Source organism: Xenopus laevis, chromosome 5L (genome assembly GCF_017654675.1).
Source record: "Xenopus laevis strain J_2021 chromosome 5L, Xenopus_laevis_v10.1, whole genome shotgun sequence".
Classification (NCBI taxonomy): domain Eukaryota; kingdom Metazoa; phylum Chordata; class Amphibia; order Anura; family Pipidae; genus Xenopus; species Xenopus laevis.
This window is the reverse complement of record NC_054379.1, coordinates 118,251,959-118,267,318: the sequence shown is the minus strand read 5'-3', so window position 1 is coordinate 118,267,318 and position 15,360 is coordinate 118,251,959. Positions and strand designations below refer to the sequence as shown.

General features: G+C 38.6%; 1 protein-coding gene across 1 annotated transcript in view; it reads left to right on the top strand.

Moving 5' to 3' along the window:
• The window catches only part of fndc3b.L (fibronectin type III domain containing 3B L homeolog), a 177,966-nt gene that overhangs the window by 95,990 nt on the left and 66,616 nt on the right, over window positions 1-15,360 (top strand). The window contains exon 7 of the mRNA XM_018263689.2: window positions 13,064-13,122. Within this exon, the coding sequence (XP_018119178.1) occupies window positions 13,064-13,122 (59 nt within the window). The remainder of the gene's footprint in view (window positions 1-13,063; window positions 13,123-15,360) is intronic.

Sequence of the window (15,360 nt, the reverse complement as noted above, 5' to 3'; positions counted from 1 at the left end):
ATTCTCCTTATGACTGAGACGTAAAGTTTTCATAAATTGTATACTCTAAGGTTGCTGTGAAAGCTGCACTTATTAAAAAGGATTACGGATCGCAGCTGCTAGGCAGATGGAATGATTGGTATTCAAAGCAGAAAACAGTCGGAAGTCAGAATTCTCAGAAAAAATACTCCACTGCTTGAATGTTAGATTAGTTTTATTTGTGATAACATTGTATTTTGGTGAGGTTACATAAAATCTTAGTGTTCCACTGATTCATTTTATTGTCAAGCATGGTAAGTCAACCTTTTATAATCTCCACCAAAAGCTCCTATGTGTGTCGGCATTCTATCATGTTTTTCTTTCTGGTTCTAAATTATTTCCAGATCATGTTTTAAAGAAGCAGTATTATTACTGTTTTTCTAATAGAATATTTCTGACGGATAAGATGGCTAGTAGGAGAGGGCCCCATGATTAACTGATACAGTAAAAGGAAACCAGGCAGGGAATAGATAAACAGAAGGCAATTTAAAGAAATAAATAAGCATTTAATAGACAGCCCAATAGACAGCAATAGAAGGCCCAAAAAGAGTGTAGCTGCATAAAAATTGGGCAGGGATTAGGGAAATCAGGACTTGATGGGGGTTGTGACTTAAACTGCTGCAATTTCTTAGTCTCATATTTCAGTTGTAAGCTAATATAAAGTACATGCTTCTTTTTTAGGATGAAGGCACACAGAGCTATTAGTAGCAGCATGTTGTGGATACAAAATGCAAAAACCTGCCGTAGACAATACTGAGCATTGCCTCTGCACTAGCGATGCTCTCTTTCGCTAGCAAATTGTCCTCTATGCCTGTTAGTGAATTAGCGATGTCCCTGTGGATGGGAATTCTGGCGAATTTTCGCTAGCAATGGCCACTTCTCCCTTTAGTAAATTTGCTCCATACTGTAGTGTCTTAGCAAAGTCAGTTATCAATATTGTCTATTTTGGAGCCTTGACAAGTAGCTGCTACTAGTAGCTCTGTTTATCCTCACACTCTCAATTAGAGATGCCGAATACTAAACCAAGGCCGAACCTTAATTTTCAAATGAATTCACATCATTTTAGGGCTAGTCCACACGGGGAGATAGCCACGCGTTTGCGGTCGCGGCGACCGGCAGGCGACAGTTTTGTATGGGCGCCTATGTAAAAACGCCTGTGCTAACCACACGAGGCGATGCGCTTTTCAACAGTCGCCTGAAAAAGCCTGGCGAGGCATTTTCAGGCGACTGTTGAAAAGCGCATCGCCTCGTGTGGTTAGCACAGGCGTTTTTACATAGGCGCCCATACAAAACTGTCGCCTGCGCCGGTCGCGGCGACTGGCGCGGCACTTTGTCGCCGCGACCGCAAACGCGTGGCTATCTCCCCGTGTGGAATAGCCCTTAAAGCTTTGGATTCAGTTTGGCCAGTCAGTTGGATTTAGCCAATCCAGAACTGAATCTGTGATGGGTGCATCCCTACTATATTAATAAATTGACGTTATAAACATGTATACCATAATACTTTAGATTAGCCCCACTGTAGGACAGGGGTGTCTGGGGCCCATCATGGCTCCCACCTCAGGGGCCCTTCATCCCAGTCGGTAAGTCTACACAGACAGTGCACATCCCCCACCCCCTTGCGTCACAGTACATGATGTTGCGATACAGTCAAAATTACTTGCAGCTGGAGTGAGGAACTCAAAGTCCAGTAGGGATCAAGCCTGGTTTGGAGGGGGGCCATAAGGGCCAGTCCAAGCCTTATTAAACCTCATAGCTACCACATTTAAAAGGATCCTATGTATTTGTCCTATTTTAGGACTAAGGCTGCACATTTCCAGTGTCCTTTGTTGGTGCTGTTTATCACAGTGGTAAATTTTTTTTTTTACAATACTCTGAATGCAAACTGGAGTGAAACACTGACTCCAGTTCTGCACGTAATAACGCGTGCATGGAAACAATTATTACACGTGAGCAACTTTTAGCTTACGCTTTGATTACTCCCGTAAGGGCAGTTAGGAGTGGTATGCATTTCGGCTGAAGGTTTGCTGGCAGTCAGTTCTTCTTTATACCTTGCACACTGCGGCACAACTTAGTCTGTAAATCACTCACAACTTTTTCCACTTTAAACCATTTTGCCTGGGCTTTCCATATTACATTTTTTCCATCTAAGGTAATGACACATGGGGAAGTTTTGGGTGCTTTGAGCACCCAATATTGTAGCTCCTAAATGCCTGAATCATCCCCTTATGAACTAGAATTGAAAACAACAGGCGATAGTAGCCTGGAAACTCAGTGTAAATAATTATAGTTGTCTGCCCTCGAATTGGATTAAAACAAAATGACAAAAAAAAAATCTATTTTCCTTTAGAAACACAACAAAAGAAAAAGAAATTATGCAGTTATAAATTTGTTATTCTGTACTGAAAGTTGCATTGTCACCTTATCATCATTTTAATGCTGACTAACTATGGTTTATAATGTTTACAACTGTATATTATTGTTGTGATTAAGAAATTTCCATCCCGGGATCATTTTTAGTGCTGGGTTCCTATTTAGGCTCTTGGAGAGCTGACCAAGAGTGATTTTCTGAGACAATATGCAATTGGTTTTAATTTTGTATTTAGCTTTTTATTCAGCAGCTCTCTAGTCTGCAGTTTCAACAATCTGGTTGCTAGGGTCCAAATGACCCTCGCTACCATGCACTGATTTGAATAAGAGACTGGAATATGAACAGTAGAGGGCCTGGATAGAAATATAGTAATAGAGTAATAAAGAAAATGTGTAGCCTTATAGAGCATTTGTTTTTAGATGGGTTAAGTGATTGATGAATGATGATGAGTGAGGATGAAGGCAAATAATTCATAAACTGTAATAAATAAATAATAAAAGTTGCTTAGAATTGGCCATTCTATGACATACTAAAAGTTAATTTAAAAGTGAACCACCATTTTAATAGAAAAAGGGACAAGATTCATTTTCAAAATAAATAATGAAGACCAATTTAAATATGTCTTAGAATGTGCCATTCTATGACATGTTAAAAGTTAACTGAAAGGTGAGCCACCTCTTAAATAATCAATGCTTTACTGAGATTCACACCCATAAGCCTATTTACTGTTGTTCTAATCAGTAAATATGCCTCATATTGTATTAACTGTGTATATATATATATCATTGCATTAGAATGTTAAAAGTTCAAATGTTAACAGAGCCAGCTGCCAACTCCAATAGGAACAGCAATAAAGTGCCTGTAGCTCTATATGAAACATTTTTATATGAAACGTCTGCAGTCTAACTTCTTGCATTGACTGGTTCTGCTTGTCATGTGCAGTTAGAGATTAGGCTGTTTTTAGTTGCTATAAAAACATTTTGGAAAAATTAGACATCAGAACGCATTAATCATGTTCAGGTTCATTGATTTCCACTCATTTTTGGGATCTGTTTTTTTTTGTCACATGTTATGCAGACTTCCAAAATGTCATGAGATTTTTCTGTTTACTGTAAATAATACCTAATTGAGTTACTTGTTAAGAAAAAAGTCGGGAAGGTGAAAAGGAACTGGTTGCATATGGTTATGTTGATGGATAAATCAGTACATTATGTTTGTCTGGTTAGCTCCGTAGGCCCTAGGGAAATATTGGGGTATAAGTCATAGATTGAAAACCATTTTAAAAAGCAAATACATAATCATCACAAATCTTACTCTTATCATTCATTCATAGCAGTTTTAAGAGTATTTAAGTTTTTATTTTGCATTTTAATTTTAATATGGGGAGCAGCCCCTTTATTTAAAAATAGATCGGAAGAAAGAAAGAGATAGAATGAGGCAGAAGAGGAGTTGAGCTGGGGGAGGTTACCAGTCTGAGGACATCACACATAAATTCTTACAGCATCAGCCATGTTTTCCTTGCTAATTCCTGGGGCTCTGTTGGGGCGGCGCATTCACCTCCAACCATGGTCCCCAAATGGCTTCACATTTAGCAGGACATCTGCAGGCCTGATATACAAGTTTCTGCTTGGGTAAGGAGTCATTTATATGTTTTTTCCAAAAGTTGAAGGCAGACGGCCCCATGGACTTCCAATGAAACAGTATTGCTATTTTGCATAATAGAGCAACTGCAAAAAACACCGGGGATCTCAGTGGGAATGTTTCCACAATACCAGAGGCAGAGGCTGGGTATTAGGGAGCGCTAGGGCAATGTCAACATACAGTAAGGAAAAAATGTACCCACCACTCTGTGCAATTTGGGACACTGGTCCGAGACCCCTGGAAACTTCCTAGCTAATCTCTGTGGGGTGAGTTATAGTAAATTAAGAATTGTATCTGCATGTATTTGTCCCTACTAGGGATAGCAAGCTGGGGCACTAGAGCTAGGGCATCTTTCTACATCTCCTCCTCCAGGTCTGGTATATCGTCACACCGCTGTTGTTTGACTTTGTTTAATTGGGTTGTATTTGACTACATCAATATGATGTTCATATAGGTTACCACCTTGGCCAAATCTGGTTGTTGGAGATATAGTTCAAGGGTAATATCAGTGACCATTAGTGGTCTATGAGGGAATTGAGACTACAAGGCATGTTTTAACTGCAAGTACCTGAACACATTTGCAGGGAGTTGGAATTCCTATGCCTGTAATAACTGCTCTATGTTAATATAGAATATGAGAATGAAAAACATGCACTTTGAGAGACGGTGGGGTGTCTGCTATGTAAAATTCTTTCTGCTTGTCCCATTCACTGTCCATGGCAACCTAAAACTGATTCTCTATAAGGCTACTTTGTCACAATTACTAATAATCTCTCTCTTTAGAGGTCCATCCCAACTTTCAAACAAGCACCTGGTTGCTAGGGTAAGTGGAGCCACAGCATACTTCTAACTTCCAAACTTGAGAGCTGCTCAGTTAAATTATTATAAAAAAAAACACAAATGAAAAAAAATGGAGCAAAACGTGAATGCTTAAAGCTATCTATTAATAAACGGAGGTTCTTTATCCTAAATCAGCACCTCAGGTTGTCCCTGAGCATTTGTGCTAATTTGGGTTGATCATTAAGCCTTGTGAATGGGATTATGTAATTTCACTTGCATTGCTGTAATTTGTTCCATCAGGTGAAGTGAGGTGTTCACATTCAGATCTAAAGAGCAGTAAAGAATGAAGCATACACCATGATGACAGGGATTTTTTTGTTAAGCTCTTCTTCAGACAGTTGGGTAGTAGGGATGATGTGCTGATGTCACTCCATAGGAATGGCTTGTTGCTGTTGATACAATACATATTAAATGCAGCCAGGAGCTAAGTGTGGAGCTGCCATTATCCACTTCAGCAAAGATAAAGCACTGAAAAAATGTATGGAAGATAATAACAGTGAGATTTATCTGAGCAATGATGCCTCTTGGAGCACATCTCTGTACATTACACATACTGAATTATTGGTAAATATGCTTTTTCTGGTTGCAGATTTTACTAGTTTCAATCAGTAACTACTAAAGGAAATGTAAACCCTAGCACAGGTACGGGACCTGTTATCCAGAATGCATGGGACTTGGGGTTTTCAGGATAAGAGATGTTTCCAGAATTATAATTCCATAGATTATTTGCGAAGCGTCAAATTACTTCTTCTTTGGGCGACTAATCTCCCCAAACTGAATGAAACTAGAATGAAAATCTTCAGCGGGATGGCACTCGGAACACTTAATTTTTGGAAGTTGCCCAAAGTTGTCTCACGAGGAAACTTCGGATGACTTCGGAAAGCCAAATCGACCCAAGTGACATCCCGACGGCGATTTAGCCAGTGGGAAGGCTTTTCGGAGAGTTTAGTTGCCCAAAAAAGAAGCGATTTGTCGCTGGGTAACTAATCTCCCGAAATAGCAGCGTTTGTCTCTGCCCTTACTGACAGTCAGAGCACGGGGCAGATAAGAGCAGAGAATTTCAGATAAAACCTGGACATTTTGGAACTTTTGGAGGATGGTTCTATTATCCATGCTGTTGTGTTTAATAACCATTAGTAGTTCATACAATACATTAAAAATAAATCTTGTCCCTTTTTTTTCTATTAAAGGGTTGGTTTTTTATATTAGCTTTTAGTATGTCATATAATAGCCAATTCTAAGCAACGTTTCAGTTTTTGAATTATTTGTCTTTTTCTTCTGACTCTTTCCAGCTTTCAAATTGGGGCCACTGGCCCCATCTAAAAAATAAATATTCTGTAAGACTACACATTTATTGTTATTGCTACCTTTTATTACTCATCTTTCTATTCAGTCCCTCTCCTGTTCACATTCCAGTCTCTCATTCAAATCAATGCATGGTTGCTAGGGTAATTTTGAACCTAGCAAATAGATCGCTGAAATTGCAAACTGGAGAGCTGTTGAATAAAAAAGATAAATAGTTCAAAAACCGCAAATAATAAAAATTAAAAACCAATTACAAATTGTCTCTGAACATTTGAGTCAACAACCCTTTAAAGATGTGATTACTTAGTACAGGTATAGGATCCCTTATCCCGATATCCAGAAAGCTCCGAATTATGGAATGGATGTCTCCCATAGACTCCATTTTATGCAAATAATCCCAAATTTTTAAAAATGATTTCTTTTTTCTCTGTAATAATAAAACAGTAGCTTGTACTTGATCCCAACTGAGATATAATTAATCCTTATTGGAAAAAAAATGTTTAAATGAATTTCTAGTAGACTTAAGACACGAAGACCCAAATTATGGAAAGATCCGTTGTCCGGAAAACCCCAGGTCCTGAGCATTCTGGATAACAGGTCCCATACCTGTACTGATGTCTTACATCACTGGGGTCCTGGGTTTAATTCAAACCAGGACAGTGTCTACAAGGAGTTTGTATGTTCTCCTGATTCTTGCACAAGTTTACTCCCACACTCGAAAAGCATACTGCAGGTTAGGTGGTTCCTGCTTAAATCGGCTAGATGTTTCTATCATCTCTGTTGGTAGTTTATGCTGTCGGTAACAACAGTTACATAATATTCTTTCTGTAAAGACAGACATTCACTGTAATACTGTCTCTTATCTATGTATGCATACCAGAATCATGGCCAACTATCACCATTGTGCACACATCATTGGCTGAGTATAAGCAGCTGAATTCCAGAATGACATCTACTTCTAGCCAAACTCCCCCAGACTCAGGTAAAAATATTTTAAGGTGTGCAAGATAAGAGAGAGGGATTATATTTCAAAAAATATATATATGCAGATACTGTGTGATATTTAACAGACTTGCTCCCAAATCTCAGTGCAGAATGAAATGATCCTTCTGTAGCAATTTGACATCTCTTTCATTGACTTTCATTCATTCCCCTGGTAACAAAGTTTTGGTTAGTTATCGGCACGTCATTATTGGCATAACAGTAAGAGTACAAGGCAAATTTTGCATGTCATTGTGCAGCCTGTGTGACGTGGGTCAGTCTGCATCTGTCAGGGAAACGTGATTTAATTAAGGAGTGGTCTCATCGCAGTATTGTTTTTCTCTGCTTCGGATTTTTGTGTCTGAGACTCTGCTCTTTTGCATCTGGCTCAGAATGACGTTAACTGCTGTACATGTGGCAAGTCTAGGAAAGAGAAAGAAAGAAAAAAAAGAAAGAATGGTATGTTTCCAACACCGTGTGCTAATGGAAACCCATGCCAAAAAAAACCGCATGACATCAAAGAGCAGATTTGCATCATCTCACGAATGACCTTCTAAACTTGTCAGAACTGGCCCATGTTGGACGGCAAATTTTCTCTAGATCAGTAGTTCCATGTGTTTTTTTTATCCTTCATGTTAAAGGTACACTATAATGACCAATCGGGGATTATGAAAACAATAGGGAATTTCCGCTTCAAATGAGTAAATTGGGAGACTCAAAATGTATTGCCCTATAAAGCCTGAGCAAATCCACTTCATGGCATTTTGGCTGCTGGAGAGCACAGCTTCATTAATGTCTGTGAATAAGATGCCAAATATGCTCAGCAGATCACCCATACTGAAATGATTTATTCCTCGGGTTGTGCATGGTATTTCTTAACTGCCTCCAAAGGTCCCTGGGGCTGTCCAGTTTGAGGCCTAACCAAACGGGTGAGATCTGGGTGGGCTGAGGTTGGGCATAACCATAAGGGTCACGGACACAGACATTAGAGCTGTGTTTTTTGACTGCATGAATGTTCCACAGCTGCTGATATTTCCAAGCACACGTAGTAGGTAGTGGTTAAATATCCTTTCAAACATTCCAGTGAAACGGTGCCCAGTGGGAAATGTATCATTGCTGGCTGGTTAGAATTCTAATATTTCCCAAGCAACAAGGCAGCTCACATACATTGGTTTACTCAGAAGGAAATGCTATTTGCAATGACTATAAATTATTTCCTGAAGCAAAGAAGCTGTAGTCAGTTGGAACAGTGTCAGCAGGGGATGATGGGAGTTGGCATGTCGCAGCAGCTGGGGAGACAGACGTTAGCTGTCAGTGATTAAGGAGCAAAGCATCAGGCACGTAGCTTCCCAGCAGTGCACAAGCTCACTCATTCTGATTATGAAATCCTTGCTGGCATAGCCTGAGCTTGGTTGTGGATAACTAATTGGGAAAAGGTTTGGTGTATGGAAACTATTAGCTGCCCAAGACCAATACATGTTGTCCTGGCTCTGCTGGGATGCTTTGCTTTTTGCTCATGCAGTCCTAAAAATGATATAACATCTTCTCTCTGTTGTTTTATAGAGGTTATTACTTCACTCTCTTCTGAGTTACAAACAAACATAATCCTAAACTGCTGTCATACAATAAAGTTCTATGTAACGGAGCAACGCAGCAGGGAAAAAACTCTGTACCGCTGTAGGGTATAAAGATAATCCTGTTTATAAGAAAGCTTTACAGTCACTTTATTCTTCCATTAAATATTTAAAAACCATTGTCTCTATATAGATAATAATTTCCAAAAAGGATTATTGTAAGTCTCAGCAGCAAGCCGTTGTTGAGAAGGGGGAAAAAACGGAAAAGGGAAAAATATATAGTGTAATACATCAATAATTTTGACACCCGTGACACTCAATAAAATGAATCGATAAAATGAATAAAGTGCGTCCCAACTTTTACATAAGTATAAATGTGACTTGTGAAAAGTATTGCATCACATGTTTTAGGTAAGGTGAATGAAGAAGGGTTCAGGTAAGTATGATACCCTTCCTATGACTATGACTAGGTATCTCTAAGATACGAAACACATCAGGATCTGATGTTTTTAAACTGCTGAAATAAAAGTTGTTTCTTATCCGATGAGAGGAGTCCGGAGTCCTTGCCGATCTTCTCAATAATCTGCACAGACACCTCCTGCTACGGGTTCGGGGAGATGCACCCGGACCACTCGATGCGTCGGGTGAGTGCTTTTCCTAATTCAAGGTCTTTATGCCAGGAACCGAACAGCAGGAACCGAACAGCACAGCAGGCAGATTTTTACCCAGAAAGTCACGTTTATAAAAGTTGGGACGCACTGATTCATTTTATTGAGTGTCACAGGTGTAAAAATGATTGATGTATTACACTGTATATTTTTTCTTTTTCTGTTTTTTCCCCTTTCTCAACAACGGCTCGCTGTTGAGACTTAGGGGCAGATTTATAAATGGGTGAAGTGAGAATTCGAATTTAAAAAATTCGAATTTCGAGCTAATTTTTGTGTACTTCGACTTTCGAAATTTATCATGTACTGTCTCTTTAAAAATTCGACTTCGACCATTCGCCATCTAAAACCTGCCGAATTGCCATTTTAGCCTATGAGGGACCTCCTACAACCTATTAGGAGTCAATTGGTGGACTTTGAAAAATCAAAGGTTTATTTTGGAAAAAACTTTGAATTGTACAATTCAATTGTGCTATTACTTCGATTCGTACAATTCGATCGAAAAACTGACCAATTCGATCGAAAATGGACCTATTCGGCCAAAAAAAACTTCGATTTCATTTCGGTTGGTCTTTTTGAATTCAAATTGCGAAGTTATTCAAATTCGAAATTCGACCCTTGATAAATCTGCCCCTTACAGTAATCCTCTTTGGAAATTATTGATTTGGAGGCAAAAGAGAGCCCTGCTGGATCACTGGACTGGGGATACACTGGGTTTGAGATTTAAGTTCAATTTGTAATAACCCTCTTTTTTAACTTCATATTTATATTTATGTATGTGAGTGGGTGCTGCCATGCTGTTCCTCAACAGGGCAAGGCTTACTGACTGGCTTCTGCTTTCTGTGCCCACAAAAAGTAAAATACTTCTTCGGCTTTACAGAATGATTACTTGTTACTGTTAATGTAAAATGTTTTTTAAATTCAAAAATCCATATTTGATTTCAGGCAATGCTCTGTGGCACCCTATAGTGCCATTAAACAGAGTGCTTGCCCATGTTTGTGTAATGGTACTACTGTGATCCATAGTGCTGCAAGGTTCCTGCTTACCTGAATATAAAGCATCTGCTGAAGGACATTTTGATCAGTAAGTTTATCCCTGTGTGGGCATTAAAGGGGTGGCTCACTTTTAGGCTAGAGACAGAAGAGAAGATTCGGGGAGATTTAGTCGCCCGGCAACAAATCGACTCTTTTTCAGGCGACCAATCTTTCAGAACTGCCAACCTGCCGGCTAGAATCTAAATCACTGGCGGGATGGCACTCGGAGCGCTTTGTTTTTTACAAAGTCGCTCGAAGTTGTCTCAAGAGGAAACTTCAGGCGACATTGGAAAACTAAGTGCCATCCGCTGGCGATTTAGATTCTAGCTGGCAGTTTGGGGAGATTAGTCACACGAAAAAGAGGCGATTTGTCGCTAGGCGACTGATCTCCCATGAATCTTCACGTGTGTCTCTGCCCTTAAGTTAACTTTTATTATGTTACAGAATGGCTAGCTAATTCTAAGCATCTTATCAATTGGCCTTCATTTTTTTCACAGTTTTTGAATTATTTGCATTTTTTTTCTGACTCTTTCCAGCTTTCAAATGGGGGTCTCTGTAAGGCTACATGTGTATTACTATTGTTACTTTTTATAACTCATCTTTCTATTCAGGCCCTCTCTTATTCACATTCCTTTCTCTTCTTAAAATCAATGCATGGTTGCTAATTTGGAGAAACTGGTGAACTTCTGAATAAAAAGCTAAATTAATCAAAATACACAATTTCACAATGTAGTTGTGAGCTGCTGGTCTCATGTGCCCTCTGCTGGGCAAGTGGGTTATTTTCATAACTAGATGATCAGTCCTTTGTATAAAGAATTTTTCTCAAAAGTCCTCACCCTCCTCTTTTCCTGCCAAAATAAAATTTTTCTGTACTGTGTAATTTGACCTCATCATACATTAACATACAGATGCTTTCACTGGCTGCTGCTTTTATAGGGGCCTATAATTTTGCTTAAAATGATAATTTTTGTTGTTATAAAATACATATAAAGAATGAAGATACTCCGTGGGGGCCTTTTATCAGCTGACTGCAAGCTCTTCATTTTAGTGATTGTGTGACACCAGAAGTGCAGCCCAGAGAGTTTAGTTATTCTGTGCCATGTGCTAATTTGACCTCCAACCCCAATGAGTTCATTTAAAAAGCTATGGATAAGTATACTTTTTTTTATTATTTTTGTTATTATTTATAAAGCATCAACATATCCTGCAGTGCTGCACAGTAAATGGGCGTGTATATTGACCATACAGATTACATTTGAATCATAAACAATACAAGAGAAAAAATATAGGACCCTTCCCAAAATAGTTTACCATCTGAAAGGGTTCATGGGCTCAGTTTTCAAACATTTCTAGACCAGTCAGGACTAATTGGTTGTTGATAAACAGTGGCAAATTAGGCTTTTATTTACCCATATACATTGTTTTGTGAGTTACCTTGAATAAGCAATGTCTTAAGCCGCTTTGGAATCTGTGCAAATTCTGTAGAATACAAAGAATAAATATGGTATTTGTGGTTAAGGTAAAGTGACAGTTTGATGTGTGCCCTTCATATAGGTTACAAACAGGATCAGATTGGCACATTGGGACAAAGGTAAAAATCCTGGTGGGTCTTGGAGTTTTTGAGGTACCCCCAGTCCAACACTGGTTGCCTATGAAATCATAATTTCTTTATTTCTTGTACATTGAGTATGACTCAAGAAATAAATGGCCACTAGCCAGTGTAGGACTGTGCTTCTTTTGCAACTTAGAAAATAAGTCTGATCTGATCATACGTTTCTATGCACTGTGCCAACATAAGTCCTTCTCCTCCCCTATGTTTCAGACTGGGTGATGTAGATAGGGCTTATGTATTAAGAAAGGTGCCCTATCTAACAATTTGTACAGTATATAGAAGTTACTGGACCTTATTGGATTCCCAGTGTTTCATAGGATTAGAGTCCTGTGCGGAACCAATTTGTTAAAACCGACCCGCAACCCACATACTTACTTGCTTGCACATACGACCCACGTCTATACCCGCTCCCGAAACTTCTACCTGCAACCCGCAGGGTACCGCGGGTTTTTGCGGGTAGCCCGTGGGTTCCCGACCCGCTGCAGGACTCTAACTCAGATACAGGTATGGGACCGATTATCCAGAATGCTCAGGACCTGGGGGTCTCCAAATAAAGGATCTTTCTGTAATTTTGATCTCCATACATTAAGTCTAGCAAAAATTATTTAACCATTAAATAAACCCAATAGCATTGTTTTGCTTCCAATAAGTCTTAGTTGGGATCAAGTACAAGATACTGTTTTATTATTAAAAACAAAAAGGAAATCATTTTTAAAAACTCGTATTTTTTTTAAATTGTCTTTACAGGAGATGCCTTTCGGAATAACGGGTTTTCGGATAACAGATACAATACCTGTATATAATATTATTATTAACATTTATTTATATAGCGCAAGCATATTTCGCAGCACTGTAAAGTATATGTGTTTATTATTATACAATATTTAATGTAGCCACCTCATATAGAAGCCACTGTGTGTGAAAAGTAGCTCGCAATTACTTGGGATCTTTATATGGACATATTTTCTTTAAATAGTCTGACTGCAAAGGGAGACTTAAGCTGTTTGTTTTATTTTCATTGCAGAGTATGAATCGGATGTAAAGAAGTCTCATGAAGTCCTTACTGGGATAGAGAAACTGATGGTAAGTGTGAGGAAAGATTCTATATCACATTGATAGCTTTCAGAGCTTTTCCCAGCATCGTGCAGCAGCTGGTCTTTGCCCAATAAATCGGGGGCAGTAAAGTGTTTCTGTAATCCTAAACCCTACAAGACATTCTTTGTCTGTCCAAGGAAGAAAGCAGAGCAGACCTAAAGCAGCTGTATTTGTCCTGTGCTACTTCCCGGGCAGTTAGTGTTACGGAAGTCAATGGAGTAGCTGTAATGTAGTCTCTATTGTGCAGGGAGCTGTGAATTGTTTACTATACAAATGTTTATAGACTACGGGGGTCTTGTATAGACTTGAAGGGAAATATAGCATATGTATAAGATAGAAGTATGGGGGTTCCTCATTCAGTATACAAAACTGTCAGTCACTGCATGTTTGAGTTTATACATGCTGTAAAAGTTGCCATATTGCTTATCTCATAAGAGAAATGTAATACATTTTTGAAACAATGGAAGCTATGTTTGACCAGAAGAAGTGCAGTTCCCTCAAATGAGGTAGAACGTTATTTGCATCTATAGTTACCTTGTATTTATAAATAAAATGCTGTAAGTATAAGGATTAATCCCTCTATTAATAAGCTGTATGTATTTTTTCCATTCCCCTCATGCAGCAAAATTTCCAACATTTTAGAAGTGACAGAAACTTCCCTTTTAGATGTAGGAGGTGGATTTTTTCTAGATTTCTGAAAAACCAAAGTTAAAATATGTTTTAAGCACCTTAAAAGGCTTGATGGGGTTGGGTGTTTTTCTCTGAGAATTTGATCATCTGAATCTTGCAATTCATTCAAATCCCAAATTGAGTCCTGGATTCAGAGTACTTCTATTTTATATGTAGATAGGGATTACTATATAAAGGCAACAATGTGTACATAGTTACAAAATTACATAGTTAAATTGGGTTGAAAAAAGACAAAGTCCATCAAACCCAACCCCTCCAAATAAAAACCCAGCATCCATACACACACCCCTCCATACCATCAAAAAAATTAAATATACCCATATTTATACTAACTATAGAGTTTATATCACAATAGCCTTCGATATTATGTCTGTCCAAGAAAACATCCAAGCCATTCTTAAAGGCATTAACAGAATCAGCCATCACATCATCACCCGGCAGTGCATTCCACAACCTCACTGTCCTCACTGTGAAGAACCACCTACGCTGCTTCAAATGAAAGTTCTTTTCTTCTAGTCTGAAGGGGAGGCCTCTGGTACGGTGATCCACTTTATGGGTAAAAAGGTCCCCTGCTATTTGTCTATAATGTCCTCTAATGTACTTGTAAAGTGTAATCATGTCCCCTCACAAGCGCCTTTTTTCCAGAGAAAACAACCCCAACCTTGACAGTCTCCCCTCATATTCTAAGTCTTCCTTCCCTCTAACCAGTTTAGTTGCACTTAGTCTCTGCACTCTCTCCAGCTCATTTATATCCCTCTTAAGGACTGGAGTCCAAAACTGCACTGTATACTCCAGATGAGGCCTTACCAGGGACCTATAAAGAGGCATAATTATGTTTTCATCCCTTGAGTTAATGCCCTTTTTTATGCAAGACAGAACTTTATTTGCTTTAGTGGCCGCAGTATGAAACTGCCCAGAATTAGACAAAAACCCTAAGATCCCTCTCAGTTAAGGAAACGCCTAACACACTGCCATTTAGTGTATAACTTGCATTTATATTATTTTTGCCAAAGTGCATAACCTTGCATTTATCAACATTGAACCTCATTTTCCAGTTTGCTGCCCAGTTTTCCAGTTTAGACAAATCACTCTGCAAAGTGGCAGCATCCTGCATGGAACCTATAGTTCTGAACAATTTAGTATCATCTGCAAAAATAGAAACAGTACTTTCAATGCCTTCAGGTCATTAATAAACAAGTTGAAAAACAAAGGACCAAGTACTGAGCCCTATGGTACTCCACTAACAACACTGGTCCAATTAGAAAATGTTTACTTGTATAAAATGTTTACTTGTATATAGAGTATACACAGACATATTTGTATACATGTTACTTTTTAATATGGGAAATCCCGCTATTCTAAAAGCTATTCTATATGTCTTATAGTTATAGTGCTCTGATAGTGCTAAAATTACTATTATGAAGTCCACATAATATCCTAGCAAATAATTACCACCAGCAGAAAGTTTGAGCTATATTAAAAGTCTCAGGAGTTTTATGAGTAAATAATGCGTCACTTCTGCTTAAATATTTCATA